The 25,378-nt window shown below is 37.6% G+C and overlaps 1 protein-coding gene across 1 annotated transcript in view; it reads right to left on the bottom strand.

Annotated features, from left to right (window-relative positions):
- Window positions 1-3,851: 3,851 nt before the first annotated feature.
- TRHDE (thyrotropin releasing hormone degrading enzyme) overlaps window positions 3,852-25,378 on the bottom strand; it is a 197,339-nt gene continuing 175,812 nt past the window's right edge. Inside the window, exons 14-19 of the mRNA XM_062491203.1 lie at window positions 24,844-24,941; window positions 24,244-24,351; window positions 12,942-13,109; window positions 12,289-12,429; window positions 5,846-5,927; window positions 3,852-3,995 (exon numbers count right to left, since the gene is read on the bottom strand). Of these exons, the coding sequence (XP_062347187.1) occupies window positions 3,852-3,995; window positions 5,846-5,927; window positions 12,289-12,429; window positions 12,942-13,109; window positions 24,244-24,351; window positions 24,844-24,941 (741 nt within the window). The remainder of the gene's footprint in view (window positions 3,996-5,845; window positions 5,928-12,288; window positions 12,430-12,941; window positions 13,110-24,243; window positions 24,352-24,843; window positions 24,942-25,378) is intronic.

The raw sequence follows: 25,378 nt of genomic DNA, 5'->3' as shown, positions 1-25,378 counted from the left end.
GATTTTACACACACACACACACACACACACACACACACACACATTCATTTTTTATTACTTACTATTAAAGACTTAGTTGTATGGTTCAGGATCTTTGCTGTGAAAGCACCCTTCTGCATCAGGGCGTATTTCCTTTGGCACTCTAAAGATCAGTGGAATATCTACAACAGCCCAAAAGGTCACAAATTTAGATGCACTTGAGAAAACATGAAGGTTTTTTTATCATAACAAATGTCCAAGTACTCCCAGTAATAGCAGAAATGACACGTCATTTCAAAAGAATGTTTTCAGTGTTCTGCCCTCATCACTGTTAGTAGCTACTACCATTTTAACAGCTATTAGCAGTGTACAGTGAATTCTACCAGCTACAAAGTAATAGGCCAGATACTTGTAGTGGACAATTTTATAAAAATACAATAGCTATTTAGTTATGCTGGCGTAGAATCATGTGTATTCATATGTCTTCCTATATGATTCAGGAAGCCATATGAATTAATAACTACAAAGGATCCTGAGTCATACAAAGAGATTAGAGATTAGATTAGATCTCTGATTAGAGATTCTACCCTCATTAACTCTCTATAAAATGACACCCGTGTCCATGTCCACACTACATTGACATTTTGCACAATCTCCTCTCATTAGAAAGGACAAAGTCAAACATTGGATTAGAAAATGCTGAAAAGTATGGAGTATTTGGCTTCCTAATCACAATCCAAATCATAAAAATGAGGGCCATCTTTATATATGGACAAGGGAAGAAAAGGACTGGTAAAAGAGACAGAAAATCAATATGATAAATAGATTTTTCTAAGCAGATTGTATTAGAACTTTCCATGAGGAACCAGCTATTCTTTAACACACAGCTGTGTGAAACTTCTAAAAACAAGGTTTCTAAAGACATATAATAAAATGAACGGTGTTTGAATATTGCAGAAAACAGTTATGGTTTTTTGGATTTAATCCATTTAAATTCAATCCTGATTCAATGTAAAACAGCAAAATACAAACCATAAAAAATAAAATAATAGAGACTTATAATGGAAAGGCCAGTTCAACCTTAGACCAATAATACTAACATTATTTGAATACAACAATTATAAGCAACACAGCAACAGGTATGTATAATATATACATTTGGGACTTGGTATCTGTGGTAGACCAGTTGCTCAAGGCCACTAAAATATCAATTTACATCCAACACCAGCTAAATGTGCAAGAACTTCAATCCAAATGAGCAAGAGTGGAAATTTCTGTGCACTGTGCAAAACACACAGGCTACAATGAACCTTTGACTTTGGAATATAATGTTATCAGTGGGAAGACCAGAAACTTTTATGTGTATCTTCCAAGGTATGTGGTTGGTGGTTCTGGAAAAATCATCAAAGACAATACTGAATAAAATTGTAAAGGGACAGACCATTTCACACTCTTCTGTTCTCTGAAATCCTCCAAGCAATTCATATTTGAGGGCTTGGCTTTCCACACATTCTTTGGATTTTATAATTTTGGCCTTCATTACAGGGTAGAGGTTATATTAAATAGTATTTGGCTTGCTTTTTTAGTATTAAAAAAAAAGCCTGTATGTGATTTTTCTCAGTAGAAATTAAAAATGTGATGCTACATACTGGCATTGAGGTTGAGTTTGGTCAACCGCATAAAATAATACTTTTCACTTTTAAATGCCTTTCATAAGAAGATATTCAAGTGCTTTGCTAACATTAGTCAAGCCTCACAACACCCATGTGAGGTAGGTAAAATACAAAGGAGGAGGAGGATTTCACTCAGCTTCGACATGATAATGTCTCTGGGCAGCAGGTTCACTAGCACTACAACATAGCACAAAGGTTTAGGGCTTACTATTATAAGGCAAAGAGTTAACAGTACAGGAGCACAGGATTCCCTCTTCTTTTGGTTATACATGAGTCAAGCTAATGCTGAACATTAGCTGAACAAATGCCCACACAAGGATTTCATACACGCTATCCACAAACACCCTCTGAAAGCAAAGGGCACACAATGACAGGCCAAGACCAGTACAACAGCTTAGTTATGGGATGGTCTGCTAGGTTTTGAGGAGCAGAATAGCTTGGGAATGAGAGCCCAGAAAACATGCTGTCTGCACACAACTCTGAAAATATCTGAAGATGCATGGGTTTGGTTCTTTTCACACTGATGTTTCAATTAACAACTTACTGGGGATAAGCAACTGCGAGTGTAAAGCATGTTGGTAACTTCCATGCCTTCTGAGGCTACACCAGATAGAATGGCTGCTCTCTATCTTGGTGGGCCATGTGTACCCAATGTACACGGCCATGATGTGGTCAGATGCTTGGGATAGGTTGGGACAGGAAAAAAAAAACACTGCCCCACATCTACATTCTACCTCTGAAGCCGCTGCAATCTGACTCCTGAAAACTGTATTCTTGCAGATTTTTCCTCTACATTGTAGACACAAGACAGTATTTGACCCCCACCAGTTTTATCCTCAGCATTTAGCTCCAGAGTGCAGATAGTCATTGTACAATTTCATTGTATCACTGATCTTTCAGATTAAGGATTGAGAAGAAACAAACATGATTAAGAAAAATGTCATTCATCAACAGCAGTCTATGTGAAGTACAAGGGAACAGAAAAAAAACATGTTCTCAGTATTAGTCAGTACAAATAAACACATCTACACCCCCCCCCCCCCCCACTTTCTCCATATTTCTATTTTCAATGATGGCATAAATAGTACATTCCATATTTGCAAAAGTATTGCCCATATAGGGAATCTGACCTGTCTATCATCATAAATCACTACAGAGACTGGTCTACCACATGCAAGACAGCCCTCTTGGGTAATTTTAAGTCTTTGCATGCAAGATATTCTCCCTTTTTCCCAATTTTCACTTGAATCTTATGTTTATTTATAATACTTGTGCACTGTGAGCTACAAAACTTTCTACTGCACAGGCTGGGTGACCTGGGTGATCCATTGTGAGTACCAGTGCCTTGCAAAGTAGCTGAGAAGATGTGGTTCATGGATTCTGTGATATTAATGCAAAGCTCCTGCCCCAGCACATGTTCACAGCTGAAACTACACTGTTTCACTGATCAGCACTGAACAAATATATATGATTATAATACAATGATAATGTCCTCATTTTCTCTCTCTAATCCCACTCCTGGCCCTTTTCTCTTTCTCCTCTCTCATATTCTGCTTATTTAAATATAGGAATATAGAGACTGCAGATACAACTGGTAACTCAAAAAAAGAGCTGGCATCTTTGTAATAATTGAGAGACAATTTGAGTGGTAGACAAACTGGCAGCAAGTGGGAAAATTAATTTTACATCTCATATTGCCCCAAGATGGAAGCCTTTTGTGTTTCCTTTTCCTTGCTTTCCTTTTGTTCATTGAAATAGTGATTGTCGTAGAGTCTTTGTGCTTTGTATAATGCCCAACTTTGATGTAACCAGAACTCACATACAAAATGTGGCTGTTATACATAAGCATGCTAAAATACAGGCAGAGACAGTACAAGCATGCACAAAATAAGTCTTCGAAGGATTTTTTGTTTGGTTTTTTTCCAACAATTACATGCACCACTTAATATCATGTTTGGCTGTGTACATTGAGGACTGGGTTTCACAAGCATTCATGATCTTCTCTTCTGAAAATCTTCTTGACAATTTCACAAGAGTTCAGTGTGAAAAGAAAAATCCACAATAAAAAAAACCAATAAAACAAAAAACTTTATCCCTGCAATCTGATCTTGTCTTCATGATTTTCATGTTGAATACTTTGAAAATGTCTCCTCTTCCTCTTGCAGTGAGTCATGTTAAATTATTGGCTAAAAAGACAGATTACTGTGTCAAGGATTTTCTTAGCCACTGGAACAGTTCTTCCTTATAAAGCCTTTGCCACCGCACATTGGCTTCCACTGTTTCCACAGCGCGAGAGAAAGAGACAGCAGCTCCCCCTTCGTAACTCTTTATAAAGTTCTTTAGCTGGAAATACAAGTTAACAGGTTAAATTTGCAGCAACGAAAGAAAGCAAATATTTCCACAAATAAGTTAGCCATTTAGGACAAACTTCCACAATCAATGTAGAAGTAAATGCAGTATCAGGTAGAAAGATTTAATAGGAAATGTATTAAGACAGCAAACTGTCAATTAGATGTGATGCAATTGTTTCACATTGCACTGGAAGATATTGATATGTCATTGCTGGATCACATTAATATAATTACCTCCTTCCCTCCTGCAGCTCAACTGCTGCACTGCGTACATGGCTGCTCTAAACTTTTATCCGTACCTAAGAAACCAAACTGGGAGCACTGGAATTGCTTCTAATTAAGGTATATATGCAAGCACCAGCAGAAGGCAGCCCTGATGCCCTTTGGTTTTATCAAGCTACAAAACACATTAATTTTATTTTGATGTGCAGATCCCTTTTGGTTATATAACACAGGTCAGTTGCTGAAAAAAGGAAGTGATGCTTACAGTGAGAAGAGAATGGCAAAATAGCAAGTGGGCACGCATTTGAGAGTCTTTGAGTGCCTGAAATATATTCCTTCCCTTATGAGAAAACTTTGATCTTTTTTTCTGCAGACTGAAAAGGCTCTTGCTTTGTTCTTGTGTATACCCAGAGTATAGCAGCAGCGCCTGGATTATTTTAACCACTGGTGCTGGCAGGTTTTCAATTACTTTTCTTTTCAAGTGAGAATTGCAAGGCTGATCTGCACAATAGATTTCAGGTTATGTTGACTTGTACAAAATTAGATGGTTTTAGCAACACTTACGAATAACTAGTTAATTATTTTTCCAGGTGACATGAAATTCACCTCAGTTTCTAAATTCTGACTTCCAGAAACATCTCTGTGCCTGGGCTCAAAATTGAAAAGGTTGATTCTGCAACTGTCTCATTCCAATCACAGTTAAAAGCATGAAAGGGACCTGGAAACCATCAAAATCAGACTTTACCTGTCTCTGTACTTTTTATATCAAAACGTTTACAATACCAGTTTGTTTTAGAGAATTATAACCAGGCAGCTTACCAATCCTATCGTGAAGGTGGAAACTTAGAGTACAGAAGACTTCCTTGTGCCAGGCAGATACTCAAATCTGATCAAGAGTATCACTCCCACTTGGGGGGAGGAAACCATGTGTGGCTCCTCCTTAAGCTACTGAGGCCACCAGACTTGAGTGCAGACAAATGGTTGGATAAAAACATCAGAGCACAATCACATTTCAAGTAATGGTGGTTGTGCTGCATAAGAATCACTGTATCCATTTGGAGCAGCATAGAGTGGGTACTACACAGGGTGCAGCAAAACTGCACAACTACCTCAGTCAGGACAGATGTTAAGTTAAAATGAGAAATCTTTCCCACCAAAGTAAGAAGTACAAATTATTGTGGGGTCATTTGGCTAGCGTATTTGGCTAGCAGATTTTCTCAAATGGAAAATACTGTGAGAAAAACAGAGAACACATTGGAAGCTTCTACTTTCCACACTGATGTTTTCAAGGCTCTGCAGCATACGCTAATGAAGATAGAAACATCTCATCTTCAGTTTCTCATCCAATAGTCAAGAGAAAAAGACAAACTTTCATATCCAGCCAAGCACAAAGAACTGCCTGCACAATCCCCCTCCTGACACCACCTCTGCACACTTGTGTGCTTTTGTGATCTGCTCCTCATCCTTGTGCTGCCCGACAGGTTGGTGCTGCACAGGCAGTTGGGACATTGACTGCAGCAGAGATAACAGAGTTTCTGGACAACTGTTATAATTGTTCCTGCCCTGGTCCCTGCTTGCAATGAATACAACCTCACACAACAAAAGTAATTTAAAAATTACCTCTCTTAGTTCTCCTTCAGTATTGAGGAATTCCGTGACCCCACTGACAAGCTTTGAATTCATAAATAATGCTTCTCCATACCTGCACGGGCAAAAAGAAGATGCACAGAGAGTTACTGCGAGATCCGGGTCAACTGAAAAGTAGAAAGTAATCTGTAAGCAAGGGAGAAGATACAGGACTGATTTTGGGGGGATCAAGGGAATACTGGAAGTGGGTACCAGTATTTCAGGCTAAAAACCTAGACTGAGATCTTCTTCTAGGCTGAAATGTTTGTAATTATTAAGTCAGATGCTATTAAGCAGAATGGGTTTAACTACAGGCACAGATGAGTGCTCCAGAAGAGGAGAGGACCAAATCACTTCCCACTTAATGGAACAGAGGAGACTGAGGGGGGACCTCATGGCAGTCTACAACTTCCTCGTGAGAGGAAAAGGAGAGGCAGACACTGTGGTGACTAGTGAAAGGAACGGAGGGAATGCCTGAAGGGGAGGTTTAGGTTTAATATCAGGAAAAGGTTCTTCACCCAGAGTGTGGTTGGGCTCTGAAACAGGCTCCCCAGGGAAGTACTAAGAGTACCAACCCTGTCTGAGTTGAAGTAATGTTTGGACAATGCTCTTGGGCACATGGTGTGACTCTTGGGAATGGTCCTGTGCAAGGCCAGGAGTTGGACTCAATGATCCTTGTGGATCCCTTCCAACTCAGCTTATTCTGTGACTCTGTAAAATACAGCTCAAAATACAGGTGCCAGTGATGAAGCAGAGCAGCAACTATGGAGAATTATTCCGAGGAACCTTTCAAGCTGTACCATTAAATCAGACTTTTTGATGTGCTGCAGCCTTCTCTGCATTTTTGATTCATTCACCCTATCTACATTACAAATGTAGATGTTTTATTCTTGTTCCAGTACCTGATAATTAAAATAAATAATACTGATAGGAATAATACTACTGAAATAATCCCCTGGGCCAGAATGTAGCATTTCAAAGAACCAACCTGGAATGAAAATTTGAAAGCTTGGGCATGGAATATTTAAAGGATATGCAGAATCAATCAACAATGACCTCTGACAGGCAGCTACTTTGAAATTGGCCATTCAAATCCTCCTGTTCACTTGTTTTTCCACATGTTTTTTCAATACTCCAAATGAAGCACTACACCACTACTGACCAGATCACTCCTTAAGTTTTACACTTCATGTTGGAATAGTTTGTGGGGTTTGTTGTTTGGGGACTTGGGTTTTTTTCAGTCTCCAGCATGAATAGTATAATTCCATTGAAAAACAGAAGTCAAGTTAGATGTCATTCAGCACAGTAAAAGGCACTTGACAAATAGTTGTTCTTATCGATATCTGCATGTAAGTCCAAAGCAGTATCTAGCTAATCTGAACATGACTGGTTTTAAGATAGGGAATCCAGATCTCCTGTCAGACATATATAAGTATTACCAATAAACTTGACTGAAATTATGTTCATCTAGGGGAACAATTAAATTCATTATCCACTTTTACAGACTGATTTACAGAAAGACTTCAAAATCAAAGTGAAACAAACTAGCACAGCCACACCTTTCTGTTCTCCTTCTGTTAATCCCAAATTCATTACCCTTAAATGTTTAGGTACTCTAAGCTACAGTTCTTACAAAGGGAGAAAGAAAGAGAAGGAGAAGGACAGCCAAAGCAATAGGTATAGAAAGATGGGGAGGGAAGAGAACTAGGATCTCTGAGAAGATCCTGTTTTAGGGAAAGTATACACTATATTGCTTGTTATCTTGAGCTCTTGAGAGGAAAAATGCTATTAGAGGTATCAAAAATCCTACTCCCTGACCACTAATAAATGAATTATTCATGGCTATTTCAGCAAGTACATCTCTTTTCCCAAAATTTCAGTCACACTGGCATATACAGACATCCAGAGGCAAGCTGTGGGAAGTAGGGATTTCATGGCACTTTAAGCACATTTAGGCTTTCTAACAAAGCCCTTTATTATCAGAGTCTCAGACATAATTGACTGTTTGGAAAACTGGAAGCTCCTCTTGATGGGGTATTTTGACAAGGTTACCAATCCATTTCAGACAAGCAACCTCATAAAAACAGCTGCAGAGATTTTATTTTTCTTACAGTCTACTGTAGCTACCAAAGTGCAAACAAGAAGTAAAAGAATTCCGTCCACTAAAAATGATACATTCATGCATATCTGTGCTGATTACTGCCCATTACGTATACTTGGTAAAAAGTCAGTCATTTACAGCAATTTCTATAGAAGCTCTGCTGGCAAACAAAAGCTAGAAAAGTCACCTTCCAAAATAGTATTTTGCAGGTGTGAAACATAAGAATAAATAGGAAAAGTGTTTGGTCTTACAAGTGTCAATCTTCTCACTGCTCACAGGAAAGACAACGACACACCAGAACCAGGCCCTTACATGCCTGAACTTCCTGGAAACATTCTGGAGACACAGACTCTCCACTGCACCTTTCCCTCTGCAGATGTAAACCCTCCAGTGCCCCATATTTGTACAGGCTTTGCACTCGTACAGTCTCTAGAGGCAGCATAGTCCATTTACTTTGGACAGATACAAATGCCTTCCCAAATGCTGACAAATGATCCGTCACTTGAGAATGAAGGAATTCTTACAGGCAGCTGATATATTAAATTATCACATACAGACACATGTGCTCACAGGATGAAAATGCTTTATGAGACAAGGTAGTGAATGGTCAGGTAACATGAAGTCAAGAAGAGTATTTTCAATTCTCTTTTTCAGAGTTGTAGAAGTCTTAGTCCCACAGATTTTTTACTAAAGACTTGTTAGACGTCTCAATTTTTAAGTCACCTGTGTAAATTATAGGAGTGACTTTGAAGACTTTATACATCATGAATGTGTTCTGGACAATGCAAATACAAGCATACTGTAACAATATGAAGGATTAACAATATTTTGTGACAATTCTAACTCCTTGACATGCTATATTTAAAAGTAAGAGGAACTAGAGTTATAATTTAATCCCCTTCAGCTATTTTACTATCTGAAACATCAACACTTTTTATACTAAATTAAATGGAAAATCCCACTGAGATATCACCTTATTAAATTAATGTTTCAAAGTATTTTAATTTTGAAGCAAATTAAATAATAAATTATAATTTTAGAAAAAGGATGCCTTGGGGCAAAGTCTACTTGAATCATAGAATCCTAAAATGGCTAGGATTGGAAATATCATCCAGTTCCAATCCCCGTGCTATGGGCAGGGATACCTTTGACTAGACCAGGTTGCCCAAAGTCCTATCCTCACCACCCTCACAGTAAAGGAATTCTTCCAATTATCTAATCTAAACCTGCCCTCCTTTAGTTTGTAGCCTTTTCCTCTTGTCTTATCACTATATGCCCTTGTAAAAAGTCCCTCTTTGGCCTTTCCTGTAAGGACCCTTTAAGTGCTGGAAGGTGCTATAAGGTCTCCCCAGAGCCTTCTCTTCCCCAGGCTTTACATTCCCAACTCTCTCAGCCTGTCTCCATAGGTGAGATACTCCAGCCATCACATCACCTTTGTGACCACCCTCAGCATTTGCTCTAAGAAGTGCATGTACTTCTTGAGCCATAATTCCACAATAAAGCTTATATTTTAAAAATGCAGTAGTGTGGTGATCTCAAATCAGAAGCTTAAACACAGAATCATTGAACATTAAGGGATTAGAATGAACCTTAAGGATCATCAGTCCTAACCCCCACCCCTCTGTGTGCAGAGACACCTCCTGCTAGACCAGGTTGTTTGAAGCCTTATCCAACCTTTGAATTTTGCCAAGGGATGGGGTATTCACAACCTCCCTGGAAAACCAGTTCCAGTGTCTCACCACCCGCATAGTAAAAATTTTCTTCCTCATGTCTAACTTATTTCTTCTATTTGTACCCATTCCTCCTTGTCATATCACTACAGTTCCTGATGAAGACTCCCCCTCTGGTTTCTTGGTTGGCTCCCTTCGGATATTGGAATGTTTCTATTAGGTCTCCAGGCAATCTTCTCTTCCCTAAACTGAACATTATCAAGTTCCTCAGCCTGTCCTTGTAGAGGATGTGCTCCAGTCCTCTTCCCAACTTTATGGCCTTCCTCTGGACTTGCTGCAACAGTTCCATGTCCTTCATACTCTGGAGACACTTGAACAGCACACAGAGCTGCAGGTGGGGTCTCACCAGAGCAGAGCAGAGGGGCAGAACCCCCTGCCTTGACCTGCTGGCCACTCTGCTTTGGATGCAGCCCAGGGTTGGCTTTCTGGGCCATGAATGCACATTGCCAGTCATCCCGAATTTTTCATCAACCATCACCTCCAAGTCCTGCTCCGCAGGGCTGCTCTCAAATCCCTTCTCTGCCCAACCTGTGGGCATGCTTGGGATTGCCAAGACCCAGGTGTAGGACCTTGCATGCTATCGTGTCACTGTTTCACTGAACAGTTAAGGGACAAGGTATTCTTCAGACTGATTCTACTCTCAAAGTCTCATCTAAAAGGTTCTAATCTATGATTACAAAACAACGTTATATTCAATATATAACACATGTGTACAGCTTGCATTAACAATTTCATTTCACTGCACTGAATCTTTTGGTGATCAGAAGAAACTCAACTGGATGTCACACTTAGAAAAATCAACTGCTACAATATTTTTGATGGCTCTGACTTGTGTTTGGAGATCAAACTGAATAAAAGTAACACACAGAGAGTGTTGAGCAAAAAGACAAACTCTGTTATTTTCATTTAAAAAAAGAACAGTAACAGGTCTTTGATGAGGCCTTACTAATTGTTATGAATTCAAATTACACAGTGACACATCACAAGTAAGTGAAATAAATACCATTCAAATTCTAGGTAAAGTTAAGCTATTTTAAATTATAACACCCAAAATATATGGCATGTGGCATAGCTTGTTAAATATTTTTTATTTGTCTACACTGCTTAACGTTGTCCACATCTAGAATCACAGGTGTTAGGCAGGTTGTCAGATAAATATACTTAGTAAGACAGGGCACAACTACAGCATATGTGTTTGTAGCAATACAGATTGTGATGGCTTTATGCCTGAGCTCTCGATAAATCCCTGGAGGAACCTGAAAAATTATTTGCTATCTGCACTGGGTTGTGTAATAGTAATACATCTGCCATCCAATTTCTGTGTACAAGTCCAGTTCCTGGAATAATCACACCAAAAGCAGAGATTTCTTAATCTTTAAACTCTTCAGCACTCTTACAGCTTTTTTGGAAATGGCTTTCAAAACATGTATGCTCCTGCAATATAAATTTCCAAAACCAATTCCAGCTCAAACCTATTCTTCCAGATGAACTTCTTCTAAAATCCTACTACTTCTAAAATACTATTAAGAATCATCCAAAACAGCATGAACAATTTTCTGAATTTTTAGGAAAACTAAAACTGTGTCTGATTTTCTTTGACTCTGATGCTGTGAAACCTATAGGAAGTTTGCACCTGTATTCACTGGGCACTGAGATTCAGTTGCTTAAATACAGCATCTTAAATATACCATTTCAAATATTCTGTGGTACAATAGCTGTCTCCTCACAAGTCCAGAATGGAACAAATCTGCAATGCCTTTCCTGTCAATACCAAAGGTGTGACCTGGCATGGGAAGCCTTAAGAACTTGGACACCTGCCTTTGAGAATCCAAATCTCATCCAAGTTGTGGACCTTTTTAATCTGTCAGTATCAGATGAGCTGCTGTGCAATCTTTCAGGCCCTCGGGCTGTCCCTAAAGAACTACAGAAATTTTTCACTCATTGAATTAATATCAATATCTTCATCAAAAAGGATTTTTAAAAGCTCACTGGACTTCACAGTAGGAGCATGTAGCACTTGTTCAAAGAGAAAGAGAAGCAGGTGTAAGGAGCAAACTTGTCTCCTTTCTGTTCATCTATTTTTAATTCAAAATGTTGTTCCTCTATTACTTGAAACTCACCTGAAACACAGAGTGGAAAGAAAGGGATGACACTATATTAACATCCTTTTGAAAATTGAAATGTTTCAAAATGTGCTTTTTTTTCCACAGTTGGAATAATATTTTTGAAACGATTATTTTTTCTATCAGACTTTAAATCAGAAAAATTCCTTTGGAAACTGCCATTTTTATCTATGTAAAAACAGGACTGCAGCACTCGACATATAGATAGAATTATCATAAGCACAGACATAATACACTAATATATATACAGATGATTGCTAAGAGACAAATGTGTCTATGTGTGTGTGAGATAATCCATTAATAAATGCATTTATATGCATTTGACTCATATGTAGGGATTTCATATTTAGAGACATCTCTATTTAAGGATTAAAAGAGAATGGACTAGATTCAGAAACTTACATAAACACACACCTATACAATACTTACACAACTTATATAATGATAAGAAAATGAAAATAAATTAGGAACTTTTATCATTACCTAGCATTTAGTATTTTCCATTTTTCTCTGAAAAATTTCCAAGCAAGATCCCTTCCGTGTGGATTTCGAGCTACGTGGATTATCACATCAATTGCATCCTGATCCAGGACAACTTCTGAGTTGAGAGACAAATTCAAAAGTCTAGTGGGAAAAACAAGAACGTTTAGTTTCACAAACACATTGTCTAACATCAGTCCACCAGAAAACTTGTGGAAAAAAAAAGCTCACTGCTGAATTGTTTAAGTCTCCAAGTGAGTTCAGTGGTTTATTTCTATGATTCCAAAGACTGGACACAATTATGATTCAGAAAAAGCTTGGTGTAAAAGGATTTTAAAAAAAAGTGTAGTAAAATTTTATATGTGCACTTATATAAAATCTGTAAAATCAAATTAGTCAAGACATGGTAAATAAAGCACATGGTAACAAAAAAAATCAACAACCCAATAGTTTTTACAGTATTTTAAACATTTCCAATGAACAAAGGAAAATCTGGAACTGAAAAGATAATATGTGTCAATTTTCCTATGCATTAATGCAAAAAGTGTAAGATGGTTTAAACAGACAGGAAGCTGTACTTGAAAAGAAGCTCAAGTGATGATCCATAACTGTTGAAGAGATTATTATTAACAGATGCAAACATAGAATATTTTTACCTGTTGAGCAAGTTTCTGTCATCACTGCAAGTTAAGGCTTCTAACAGTATTTTCTTCTCAGAGACTGCTGTGGTAGAGTGAAATTTCATCCAAATGAACTCCCATACATCTTCATCCATCAGTGAAACTCCTGTACAGTAGACAATGTCTCTCACATTGAGAGGGATTCTACAAGAGAAATCAGTATTAGCATTTTGGTAAGCAAGCAGCCTCCTGATATTGGATACAAAGGAGAACCATTTCTGAGACTTCAAAATTATTGTCCAACAGTAATGTTTTGTTTTTTTAAATTACATTTGCTTCTCTTTACTGCCACCAACATTTTCCAGGCCACCCTAATGGGCTTTCTAAAGGGTAACACATGCTTGCCATTTTCTTCATAATGCTGTCACATTGTCAAGAGACTATAAAATATGGTCATGTTGTTCACTGACTCATAATGTGCCACATGACCTACAGGTAACATAAGCTCTCCAAATTAGTACGGGATCTTATCACTCTGCTGCTGGGCTCTATGCCAAATCTCTTGCTCTTTTTGTCCTTTGCACTGTTTTACAACAGGACCTGAGCACCCAGGAACTCCTCCTTGCTTGTGCTGGAAAGTGCTTCATCTTCATATAGTAACATACAAGTAAGAAAGGATGTGCTGTGACAATGTTACTTAAGCATGATACTGTCATGAGTGACGAAAAGAGAAAGATCTGGGGGCTTTTTCCAGCATGTAATACCAATACAAAACCAGCTTTGCCATAGGATGGTTGAGAACTGTGGTTACTGCTAAATAAATATCAACTGAAACTGGAGTTAAATTTCCAAATTCAGACCTAGTATACACATATAGTATGTGCATATGTCCAGTTTTATTCTAAAAAGGTCTCAGCTGGGCTTTCAATTTCCTACCTTGTTACGTTTCCTGTACAAGCATAGAAGCTGAAACATTTGTACCACTGTCCCATTAATTCAGGTAGGAACTGTGTGCTGGAAGTACAGACACAGCAGCAGATGTACCAAGAAGTGGATGTCTAACCCCAGAACAGACAGCACTCCTCACTTTCAAAAGTTACAGTAAAACATATCAATTCAATGGGATTTCCCAGCTAGTCCATTTTTTACATTCTAAAGGCCAACACCAGCGATTTTAGTAGCAGTGTAGTCAGTAAGCACAGGATCATTTGCACCTCTGGGAAGGAAGGAGACCTTCAGACAAGTGATGGAGCTGATCCCATGACCACAGCCTAGATGTCACCATTTTCCTTGCTAAGAAAACTCTACTGCCACCAAACCAGTAGTAGTACACTGGCAGTGCTGCAGTAGATCTAATTGCTATCATCCAATCAACTGCTCCAGGGAAGGTTTTAGGTCTGTACCTATAAACTAAGTAATTAGGACAATGTGAAAAAAATCAGCCCCTACACCAAGACATCAAACACAAATACTGCTTTTTAAAAGGCTTACCTTCAGAAACTACAGAATGTACAGCCATGAAACACTATGAACTACTCCTGTGAGAGGCCTGTAATCAGCACTGTAGACAGGGGGGGTTTCTCTTGTGGAAATGAAAATTGCTTATGAAAATGTGAAAGTCATTTCTCTTTTAACTATTGCCCCTACAGAGAACCCTCTAATTGATTTTTTTTTTCCATTTGTGGGGATTTTTGCTTTCTCACTTGTCCAGTCATTTTGGGCATGTATTCTATCATTATCTACATATCTGAAATCTCTCTAGTCTACAGGCTTTTTAATATTATAGGTCCCTGGAAAATTGCAGTTCCAAGGCACTAGATCAGCATGCGAATGTTTGCCTCTTGTATTAACCAAATCAAGTGGATAAAATTACCATTATTTTGGTACTGCTTGGGTTTTAGCACTGCAGAACACATCCTGTTGTTAGTGAAACCTCATCTGTGCCTTCAAGGTTGCTCTTATTTTTAAAGAGCTAATATGATTGATGGATACTTCAAAAGAATAAAAATAAACTTTTAAGAGCACCACTTTTAAATGGCTTTAATTTGAATACTGATCCAATTTATTAAACTTTCTTTTTCTTGTATTAGAGATATGGTGAGAATGAAAGATGTAGCCAGCTGAGATCATTTAAAAATTAAACAATTTGGGAGAAAAAGTTAAAAATTAAACAGTTAGAAAAAATTAATTAAAATCATGCTGTGCCTTTACAGGGATTTCTTTTTTTCAATAGTAAAAGCTCTACAATGAGCTAAGAATAATGTTCTAAGTCATAATTAATTGGTACATATTTGCTCCTATTTAAAGTATGTTCTAACAACTGAAGATACACTTATAAAACTGGACCACAATTATTTATCTTCTGGGGAAATTGTGTTCTAATTTTTTAAAATGTAAATGTGCACAGTTTAGACAGTTCTTTGATTAAGTAACATGTTTCAACACCATTTAGGATGCTATTTGACAAAGAAAATTAATCAGGAACATTATTCTTATTTTTCCAACAATTCAACATTTAACTTAAGCCTATTTTTCTTGATGACTGTATTTGTAATTTTGTTTAATAGGTTACAATACTCAGATAAGAAACAAGAATAAAGTATTAGTACTTTGTTGGCAGATCTGTAATTCAAATTCTATTATGACGAAGAGCACCATACAGGTTATTTTTAAAAACTTCAATCCTAAATTCTATACTCCCATTCTCTATTACAAACTCCAGGATACTGCTGGCACCATAATGCAGAAAGCGGAAGGGATGATCCTCTAACATAGCACATATCCAGTCTAAAGAGAGAAAGCAGAGCTTCCCCTTGAAAACTGAGGCACAGAGGTATGATGGGCTTGACATCAGGCACCTGTCCCACCTCGAATTCAGGGGAGATTAACTGAGGATGTGGCTACTCAAGGTGTCTGGGGCAAAGCTATGCACAGTCCCTGTCCTATGCTCCTAAGTTTCAGGCATCACAGGGGTCTGACAGAGGCAGGCAGAGAATACATCATCCCTCGAGTGATGGTTACTGCTACTGTTCCTTCCCATCCCTGTTGCAGATCCCCCACAAGTGAACATGCAACCAGCATAGTCAAGCTCTTCAACACTGAATTTAATGACTGAGTGATAAGCACTTCTTTGTGGCACTAATCCCTGAGTAGATATGCCTTTGTCCATTGTGGATAATTTTTGAAACAAAAATGTGGTAGCTTCTGATCAATTGTTTAGCGAAGTTGTGGAGAGATCATCCCTGAATGAGAAAATTGGAGACTAATCTATCTGCATTCTAAGGATTTCAAATTAATTACTGCTAATCCATAATCCTACATATAGGGTCATTTTACTGACACAGAACTCAGACAGTAAAAACACTGCCTGAACCAGCTGCCCCATAACACCCAGTTTTATCTTTTACAAGATGAAGACCTCTCTATTTAGACCCAGATGGCCTTTCAGAGCACTAAGTCATTGATTAACTCGTGCATTCAACAGTGGTTTCTTCCTCCTTAAGTTTCATTGACTTGAGTGCAAGATTCTACTCAAATGTAGTAACAACCTATTAATTAGTAAATCACTTCAGCAACATCAGCTCACATTAGCTGGCAAACCTCCAGAAACATTTCAAAATGCATGAATAGCTATGGCTGATTTTTTTCAGTAATTAAAGCTTCTAGGGGTTGCAAACACAGAAGAAGGGATTCATTTTATTTTTTTACATTTATCAGACACTCATGTGTGAAAAGAATTAAAATAACTCATTTTTTCATGTTTGCTGCTAACAATTTCCAAAAATAGCTTCTAGGCATCAAACCCTTGAAAGAACCCAGAGCCTCTTCCAAGAAACTAACAAAAGTAATTAACCTGTTGGCCATGTTCTCACAAACACTTTATGTAGGCAGCTAAACTTAAGTACAATTCTAAGTTGTTGCATGACAGTAGCACTATTGTGTCCATGTGGAACACAGAAATAAAATTATCTACCACAAGTAATTAGACACAGAAATAAAAGAGGAAGAAAAGGAAAGAAAAAATGCTTGTTTGGAAAAACTTTTTATTTTCTATCACCTAAGCCAGACTTCATTGAAATTACTTCAATTAATGAATGGCAATTTGTTATTTACTACTCCCTCAGATCTATGGGGTGTTTTGTTTATAGACATGCAACACACTCCCATACATGCCTGCAGTTATTTTTCTAGTGGCATTTCCACTGCACTGTAAAAGGTGCAGTTAAGTAAGCACACTGCCAACTCAGGCAGGTGGATGGATGTGAATCCATTATTCCTTGTAGAGAAAACACAAAATCTGCATGGACAAGTGTGGAGGTTCACAACTCACAAATTTGGCTTGTTGGTTATCACTGTCCTTCAAATTATGTGATGGAAGACGTTTACCTCATTATTGACAAGCTTCTTAAGATGACAAAGAATTAACTGACATTCCTAACCATCACAGCATCATGACAGAAGAGAAATGGTAAACAGAAGTCACTGAGAAACCCCATATCTACATTATTACACTTTGAAAGATTAGATGAGGTTGTTTAGTATTACTTAGTAACCAGAAGTGATTCACTTGTAATGCAAAAAACACACAGATGTGTTCTGACTTGAAAACCACAGACATCTTTTATCCTATTTTCAGTGATCTCTGGCCTATAGGAGGGCATCTTGCCCCTCACAAGAGTTTATCTGCTGCTTCTTAACTAGTCAGATATCTGGAGCAGGAATAGCTGTCTTGTAGTGAGTTATTTTGGCACCACAGGATTATCAAGAGTCTGGCATCTCCCAAATGCCAAGAAATATCTTAATGTTGACGTGAGATCTGGATTTCTCACTGATAGACACCTCACTTTACAAACTACAAAAAACTACACCAAACTCTCACAAAGCAGAAATCCTCTACACATTCCATGGAAATGTGTGGAGTTTTACCCATGAGGAGGGATGCTTGGGTCCCAGTTACTCCCACGGAGATTGAGCGAAGGAGTCTGTGTACATTGTCATCACTTCGGTGGCAAGTTACATTTGACTCCTAATCAATACTATTTATTTTGCTAGCTTTAATACAGGTACCTTGATGTCGTGCACTGGCTTATGTCATGCTGTAATCTACTAGTAGTTCCTTTAAGTTTTATAACGTGCAGTAGATAACACTGATTAAGATCTTTTGTCTGTTATCTCCTGTCTGTTTAATAAATAATTTATTTTATTAAAATAGACCTGATCTGCCATCCTGAGTACTTGCAGGTCAGAATGATTTCTTAAATTGAAACTGTTGCCAAAATCTGAAGCTAGGACAGGATTTGTCTTAAGTTCCCACTGGTCCTGTGACATGGCCACACCTCAAGTACCCCAGGATTTCTTGGAACAATCTGGATGATTAGACCAGAACCATTTTAAAATATCTGTGTTTGCATTCAGAATCATCCAACAGTCTCTACTTCCCCTCATTCACAAAGACAGACAAATGCAAAATTCATTAACATATGGATTACAGAATGGTTTCTGGTTTAGCCTAATTCAGTGCAGCAGCCTGCACTCCCCGCACTGCAAACAGCATCAAAACTGATCGGAGTGCTTATGACAGAAGATTAATAGTAGAAACAGTAAAATCTGCATTAAAGCTAAAATTCCCCCAAAGCGATAGGACATCAGCATCAGTGAAATGCATTTACTCTAAGTTTTCTACACAATTATTTAAGGTACTTTGCTTCCATATAAAAGACAGCAATAAATAACAATGGTTACATTTCTAAGGAAGTTAAAAATCAGAGCAAAGGAAAGTGGTTGTGACTAGTTGGCACCTTCCAACAGGTCCAGTAACACTTCACAGAACCTCTGCACATAACTGTGTCTGATGCAATACTTGCATCTCCCACTGTTCAGTGCTGCATGTCAGCAGAATAGCATCACCGCAGCTCTACTAACAGAATCAAAATACCAGTACTTCTGCTCCTGCTGAAGGCAAATCAGCTGTCACAAATCAAAGCAGCTCTCACATATTCACATTTACATCATCTTCTTTAAATTTGCCCAAGCAAGAGTACATCCACAGTCAACTTTGCCAGCAGAAATGTGTACGTGGAAACCTGGAACTGATGTATGGCACGAGTAGCTGGAAGTTAACTGTGCCTGCATCCACAGAGATGTTTGCAAATAAACATGCTCATATCTATGGATAAGTTATACTTCAAGCCATCGTGGTGTGTATTTGAATATTACCCCCTCGTTGTCACCTGTCAGGAGTTTACATATTGCAGCTCTCCATGCATTCTTTCTTGAACTTCTGAAATACATGTTTACTCAACCTATCCAAGGCAAGAAGTCTGAAAATGCTAATCCTCTTAGAAACATGTTTTTCTTTCAGAATAGATGCAGTGAAGGTTAAAGGGGTTAACAAGGCTGATTATTAAGCTCAGGCAGGCATTGAATGGTAATTTTGTTAATTTTTTAGGCTGAACCACAACACTGTTATATCTAAGGAGTGTGAATAATGTATTTCTTTACACATGAAAGCTTCACAGGGACGAGCTCAGTTAAATGAAGGTAGAAGCAAACATCTTTATTTTCCAACAGTATCTTCTCTTGTGCAATATTCTGCTGTTAACTGAATGCCAGTAACTTTACATTCTTAAACTACACGGGAAATTTCAACATGATTATATGTTTTCTACTCTGTTTGTATTCTTCTGAACATCAACATTAAAGTTTTAAGGGTCTCCATTGTTCCAGCACAGCAGCAGCATATATCCCAATTTAAGAGAGTGAAAATGATTGTATTATCACAATGAAGTCAGAAGTAAATACTTCAAGCAATCAGCCATTTTTTAAAAAGAGTAAAATTACTTAAATTAATTGATTAAAACACTGCAAGACCTACTTTGAGGTCTATCCTCAGATCATCAGTAGAAAGAAATAATTACCTTTATTTCTAACAACTGCAAGGATTAAAATATATCAATTCCTAAACCAGCAAAACAAGATGTCTCCTTACAGTCTCTTCTGCTTCTGATGCTATGTGTTTGATTTGCTCCTTTTTCAAACAAATTTCTTTCTCAGTTATGCTTTTTTCTTTTTTCTTCCATTGTGTTTTGCCCAGAAAATGTAGTCATGAGCAATACCACCTAAAGCCCCTCGTACACTATTTCTGGTATTTCAGGCACTGAAGCCCCTTTTCCCTCACATGAATGGTGTCTCATCTTTAGACTGGAGAACTGTAACATTTATCTTGCTAATGAAATAAATTCCAGTGGATAAGCTGAAGCCAAAGGAGGAAAGTGTGTTGCAGCATCTTAATACTGTCCCAAATACCTCACAGACAGGGCATCAAGCTTGCTTTCTCCATTGGCAGATACAGGGCCAAAGTACTAAATTGAAACACAGCAAACTGCTGGAATCTCAGCACTACTGTTTGAAATGGTGTTGGAGAGAAGCTTGACTGCCAGCTGTGTTGGAAAAGAAAAGGAGCAGTCCTTTTCCTGCTTTAGTGACAATATTGAAAGGCATGTTTTGCAAGGATGCCATACTCTACAATTGCCATTTATGTATTCATTTGATATAGGTATCTTACTACCTGTAGGGCTGGACCCTCAGAGGGCCCACTCACACTACAGAATCTCACATTAAGTGGCTCTTCACAGCACAGTGCCTGCCGCCAGATGCTTTTTGAGAGGCCCCTAAATCCCCCTGTAGGAAGCATAACTCTGAGCATCTGATTCTGCCCTGAGCCAAACATCCAAAAATGAAGCAATGCCTGAGTCACTTTAGAAACTGAAGTCTTCACAGGCTCTCAGCTGACTTCCACTTCCATGCATAGAGGCCAGTGCTGTAGATCACATATAATTTGGGTTTTTTTCACTAATTCCAGAAGAAAATCTGTACTATAGTTAGAAATCTAATAGCTTTTTCAAACTGTACTGGAAATACAAAGAGGACCTCTGTCCTTATACTAAAAATGACCATTATTTTACTTTGTGAATAGTGATAAATTATTTGCACAGTAAAGAGTATATAATTACAAAATACTAACAGTATCTGATATCATGATTACTTCACTTTCTTATTGTGAAGAGTAGACAGCAATTCATTTCTGGACCTACCAGATTAAATGTAATTACTAAAATCCACAGCAATTGCAAGCATATGCCAGTAAAAAAGAGTCAGATGTTACTGTACTACCCAGCACTTTATCCAAAATTAATTATAAGTAAAACAGAAAAAACATTTCAAAAGAACATCTAAAAAGTCATAGATTAAAAATGTGGTTTAAAAAGTTATGAATGTTAGAATTTCTTCAGTATAATTAATAGCACTTTCTCCATTATAGTTATTTCACCTTTACCTGCAGTAACTTCCAGGGAATCAGAAACCTCCCCTATATGATTTACTGACTGTGCATTTATGTGATATTTAATATCACATTTTAATTTAATACCGAGTTAATTTTCAGTTGATTAAAATCTTCAGACATAACCAAATTCTATTGTCTCTACTGCTTTGAAAAATTTGTGTCAACTTCCAGAATAAAGTTTCTGGGAGGGGATGGATGGAAATGTTGCAAAGTAGCCTTTATTTTTACTGTCACAGTGACATTCAAAATTCATCTATATATTAAAAAAATCTCTGAGTTCTCTGGAACTCTGTTTTTGTGCTCTGGCTATGCAAACCCACCAAAAGCAAGCTTTCTACATCATCAGTCAATTACATGGGTCTTTTTCAGAAGAGGGAATGGCAAACCCAAGAATATTTACAGTAATTGCTGATAAGGAATGGAATAGGCAAGGACACACAGAGTTTCTCTATCTGTCACCAACTTTTCTCATCAGTTGTCAGAGAAGCCTGGAGAAAGAGAAGCAGCAAAGGAGAGGATCTTTCCCTTCCTTGTGAGGAAACAAGCTCTGAGGGAATCTTACAGGTTCTAAGGCGGCTGTTTGCAGCAAATTCATAAACAGCTGTTAAGGGTACCAAACTGAGCAAAGCACTTGATTGATGAGAAAGAATACAAAACAGCACCTCTTAGATACATTCTCTGCATATATCCTGTACTTATCTGCTTGCCCTTTGCACTTGAGCTAGTTATTGGCTCTGAAGTCCTCAAAGGGGCAGAAGCATGACTCAAACACCATGCTAATTAAATTCTGATTTTGGAATCATTGATTTCTTGGTAAAAAAAAGCATGAAAAAAAGACCACTTGCTTTACTTCCAGGTTTCAGTCCAAGTTAGCTTAAACTGAGTAAAGGTGCTATGGGGTAGCTCTGATTCAACAGGATCTGAACATTCCTGAGAGAACATTGACATACCCTACAAATGCTGTTATTGTGAAACACAAGCTGATTTTATGTTTACTGAGCTGCTATTACTAGTAGTCTTTGTAAAGTTGTTTCAATATAAGTAGATGGGAAATGAGTTTTGCTCATATATTAGTTACAGTCAAGATGTGAGACTGCTCTGAGAAAACTGGGAAATTCTGGACGTGGGACTGAAAAAATCCTAGAGTCTTAAAAAATAAATAGAAGTGTGTCTCTATCTTCTTTGCCAGTTGTGCCCCTATTTATCAGCTGACTGTCAATCTCTATTCTGTAATTACATTATTTGCTGCAGCTATTTTTCAAGACTATGCAGTTCCTTTGAGAAACACATTGCTTTAACTTAGTAGCTATTCTCCTCTGCCCTGCTGGTGCTTTTATCATAATACTCATCATATGCTGGCAACCACCATCTTCTGCTACCAAAAATGGCCCCATTGAAAGGCCAAGATGAATCTTCAGACAGCTCCTTAAATTTATTCCTTTTCTCTCTTACTACTGTTAGTAAAGCAATAAGCTTGTGTTTTGTTGCTTTTCTTTTTTGATGCCTCCTTTCTTAATCCTATTGGAAAGACACAGGCAGGTAGCTTTGCATGGTGACAGCTTTTTTAACACTGAATAATCTACTGCTGTGCATGCTAATAGGTAATGCTAGGTTTGATTAACTAATTTTGCAAATGAATATCTAAGTAAATTACTTTTGCAGACTGTTTCCAATGATTCTTCCTCTTTAATTGCCTCTTTGAATAGCTTCATACTGATTGTTGCTGCTTATGATAAGAATTCATATAATACCCTGGGGTATTTATTTCAAAGTAAATATATCTGGTATTACTTTACACAAGTAAAAACCCTCCACCTCACACACATCTAAATTAAAGGTACATAGTCACAGTTTCGAGCTATTTTTTCCCCAGAAGTTTCAAAGTCATATAGGAATATAATTTCATGGCTGGTTCTAAGAGACATTTGGATATTTACTTAACTGGGTATGCTCATAAAAGATTTTTAAATATTACAAAGGCAGACAGAGATAAATTAATTGCAAACAAACACCAATAAAGTCCAAGAAATCTCTGAAAAATCCTGCTTGCTCGTACGGCTAGAGAGATCTGATCCTTTTGCCGAGCTATTACAAGACTGCAACTAAAAATGAGAGAATTTTTCTCATATCTTTTTCTTTTGTATTTGAAAGTAAAATACTCTCTTTTAAACCAAAATATAATGCCATGTACAACTGTGTACAGTGAAAACATTTCACATAATCAGAAAATCCACTATTCTTTCTACAGAAGTTGTGGTCTTAACCTATACTCTGCACTCATCTCATTGTCCATAGATTACTACATACTTAAATATTTGAAATTTCAGTTATTTCATATTTCTTAGATGCTTGCCTTTAAAAGATAAACTTCATACACTATCCATGGCCCATGTTCCTTTGTCTCAGCTGAAGAGACCAGTGTCTTGACAGACTAACTTATATATTTGCTGTCAAGCCACTACAGGGCTGCTAATGCTCAAGGCATCAGCTGTAGTATTATCTGCTCTCTGAAACCTTACATGAGCTTTTCATGTATTCCTGAATCACATTAATTTTCAAGACTTCACCCTTAAATACCCTGCAACATTTTCGTCCAACACATCTTCCTTACTTCTCTCTAACCTCTCTCACTTTTTTAAAACCTTCCGCTTGCTCTCTTACCCCAACACAGGTTTCATGTTTTTCTGACATCATGGTGTTCACTCATCTTTCTTTCTTTAAATCCATCCATAATATCCATCTTCTCATCTTCTAGTACAGAATTATCCAAAAGTAATTTATCAGGAGAGGGCAGAATCCCTTCCACCAACTCATATATGCAAAGTCAAATAATTCATTCTGAAACCCCACAGACATTTTTAAATGACAGCCAACAACCTCTGCTTCCTCCTGTAAATAAAATCTTTGCAAAATAGGACAGGGTAGGCAGGAAGGGAAAAGCTGCACTGCTCCTCAGCAAGAGAAATGTGAGATACACATTTCAGCTCCTCTTACCGGTTCCTATTGCTAGAAATCCAGTCAGAGATTAATGTTGCAGCCTGCTGGTGACAGTGTTTGTTCCCAAAGCTGCAGGCCAACATGATGACTTCCCGACGCAACTCTCTGTCCAAATCAAAGAAAGCAATAAGGCTGCATTAACAAATGTGTTTGAATGTTTAGAAAAAAACTATTTCTTATAACAGTGACAGCAACCAGTAGTTGGGCAACATATCAAAGACAATCTGGTCTTACAAATCTCAGTGTCAGTTTAATGCCTGCAACAACTGAAGAAAGGTCATGGACCAAAAGCAGCCCCCATTTACACTTAGGCACTCTTCCTGACCTCTTTGGTCACATGAGTACAAGTTCTTAGAAATCCAGTGTAGTCAGATATTAAGTTACAGCTTAGAAAATCATGCTCTCCCAACTTAAGAAAGAAGAATTCATCTCACAGCATCTTTCTGGTCTCCTTGCAACCCAGAAAAGGAAAAATGACAGAGTGACAGAGCTAAGGAATTATGACTGATTTATGCTAAACATTAATGCATTTTAGGAGGGTGCATTCATATAATTATATTTCACAAATAAACAGTAAAAAAGTAAATATAACAGTACTCATGTTGGTATGATGCTTGAACAAGTGATTTGTTTAAATTGTTTGTTGGCCATCCAAGCTTCAGATACATTGATGCCACTTGTCTTAAAATATATTCCTGAGGAGAAAAAGAAAAGTATGTTTCATGTTAAAAATAATTAATTTTACTTGAAATTGAAATACTGCTGATTAGTGAGGTTTGGCCACTCTTTTTATCCTCAATAATGTCCAATTCCAAAGACTTAGCAAAAGTACTTGTCGACTTATAATCTTCCTTCACTGCTATAGTAAGAAGCAGCCTCTAGACAAGCTACTTGATTAGATCCCTAGTATAAGACAATGTATTAATATAAAATCCACACAACTCAAAGGTTTATTACATGCTACTTTGAATTCACAATGCACAACCAAAAAATTACGAGTGTCAATATCTTAATTTCTACTTTGTGGCCAATCTTGGCCACACTTTGCATGTTCACTTTTAAAAGAACACTGTTTTAATTTCCATAGCCATGGTAAAAACGTTATGTGGGCACAGTCAATTGACTTCAGAAT

This window comes from Cinclus cinclus, chromosome 4 (genome assembly GCF_963662255.1).
Source record: "Cinclus cinclus chromosome 4, bCinCin1.1, whole genome shotgun sequence".
Classification (NCBI taxonomy): Eukaryota; Metazoa; Chordata; class Aves; order Passeriformes; family Cinclidae; genus Cinclus; species Cinclus cinclus.
This window is presented reverse-complemented; position numbering and strand designations above follow the sequence as displayed.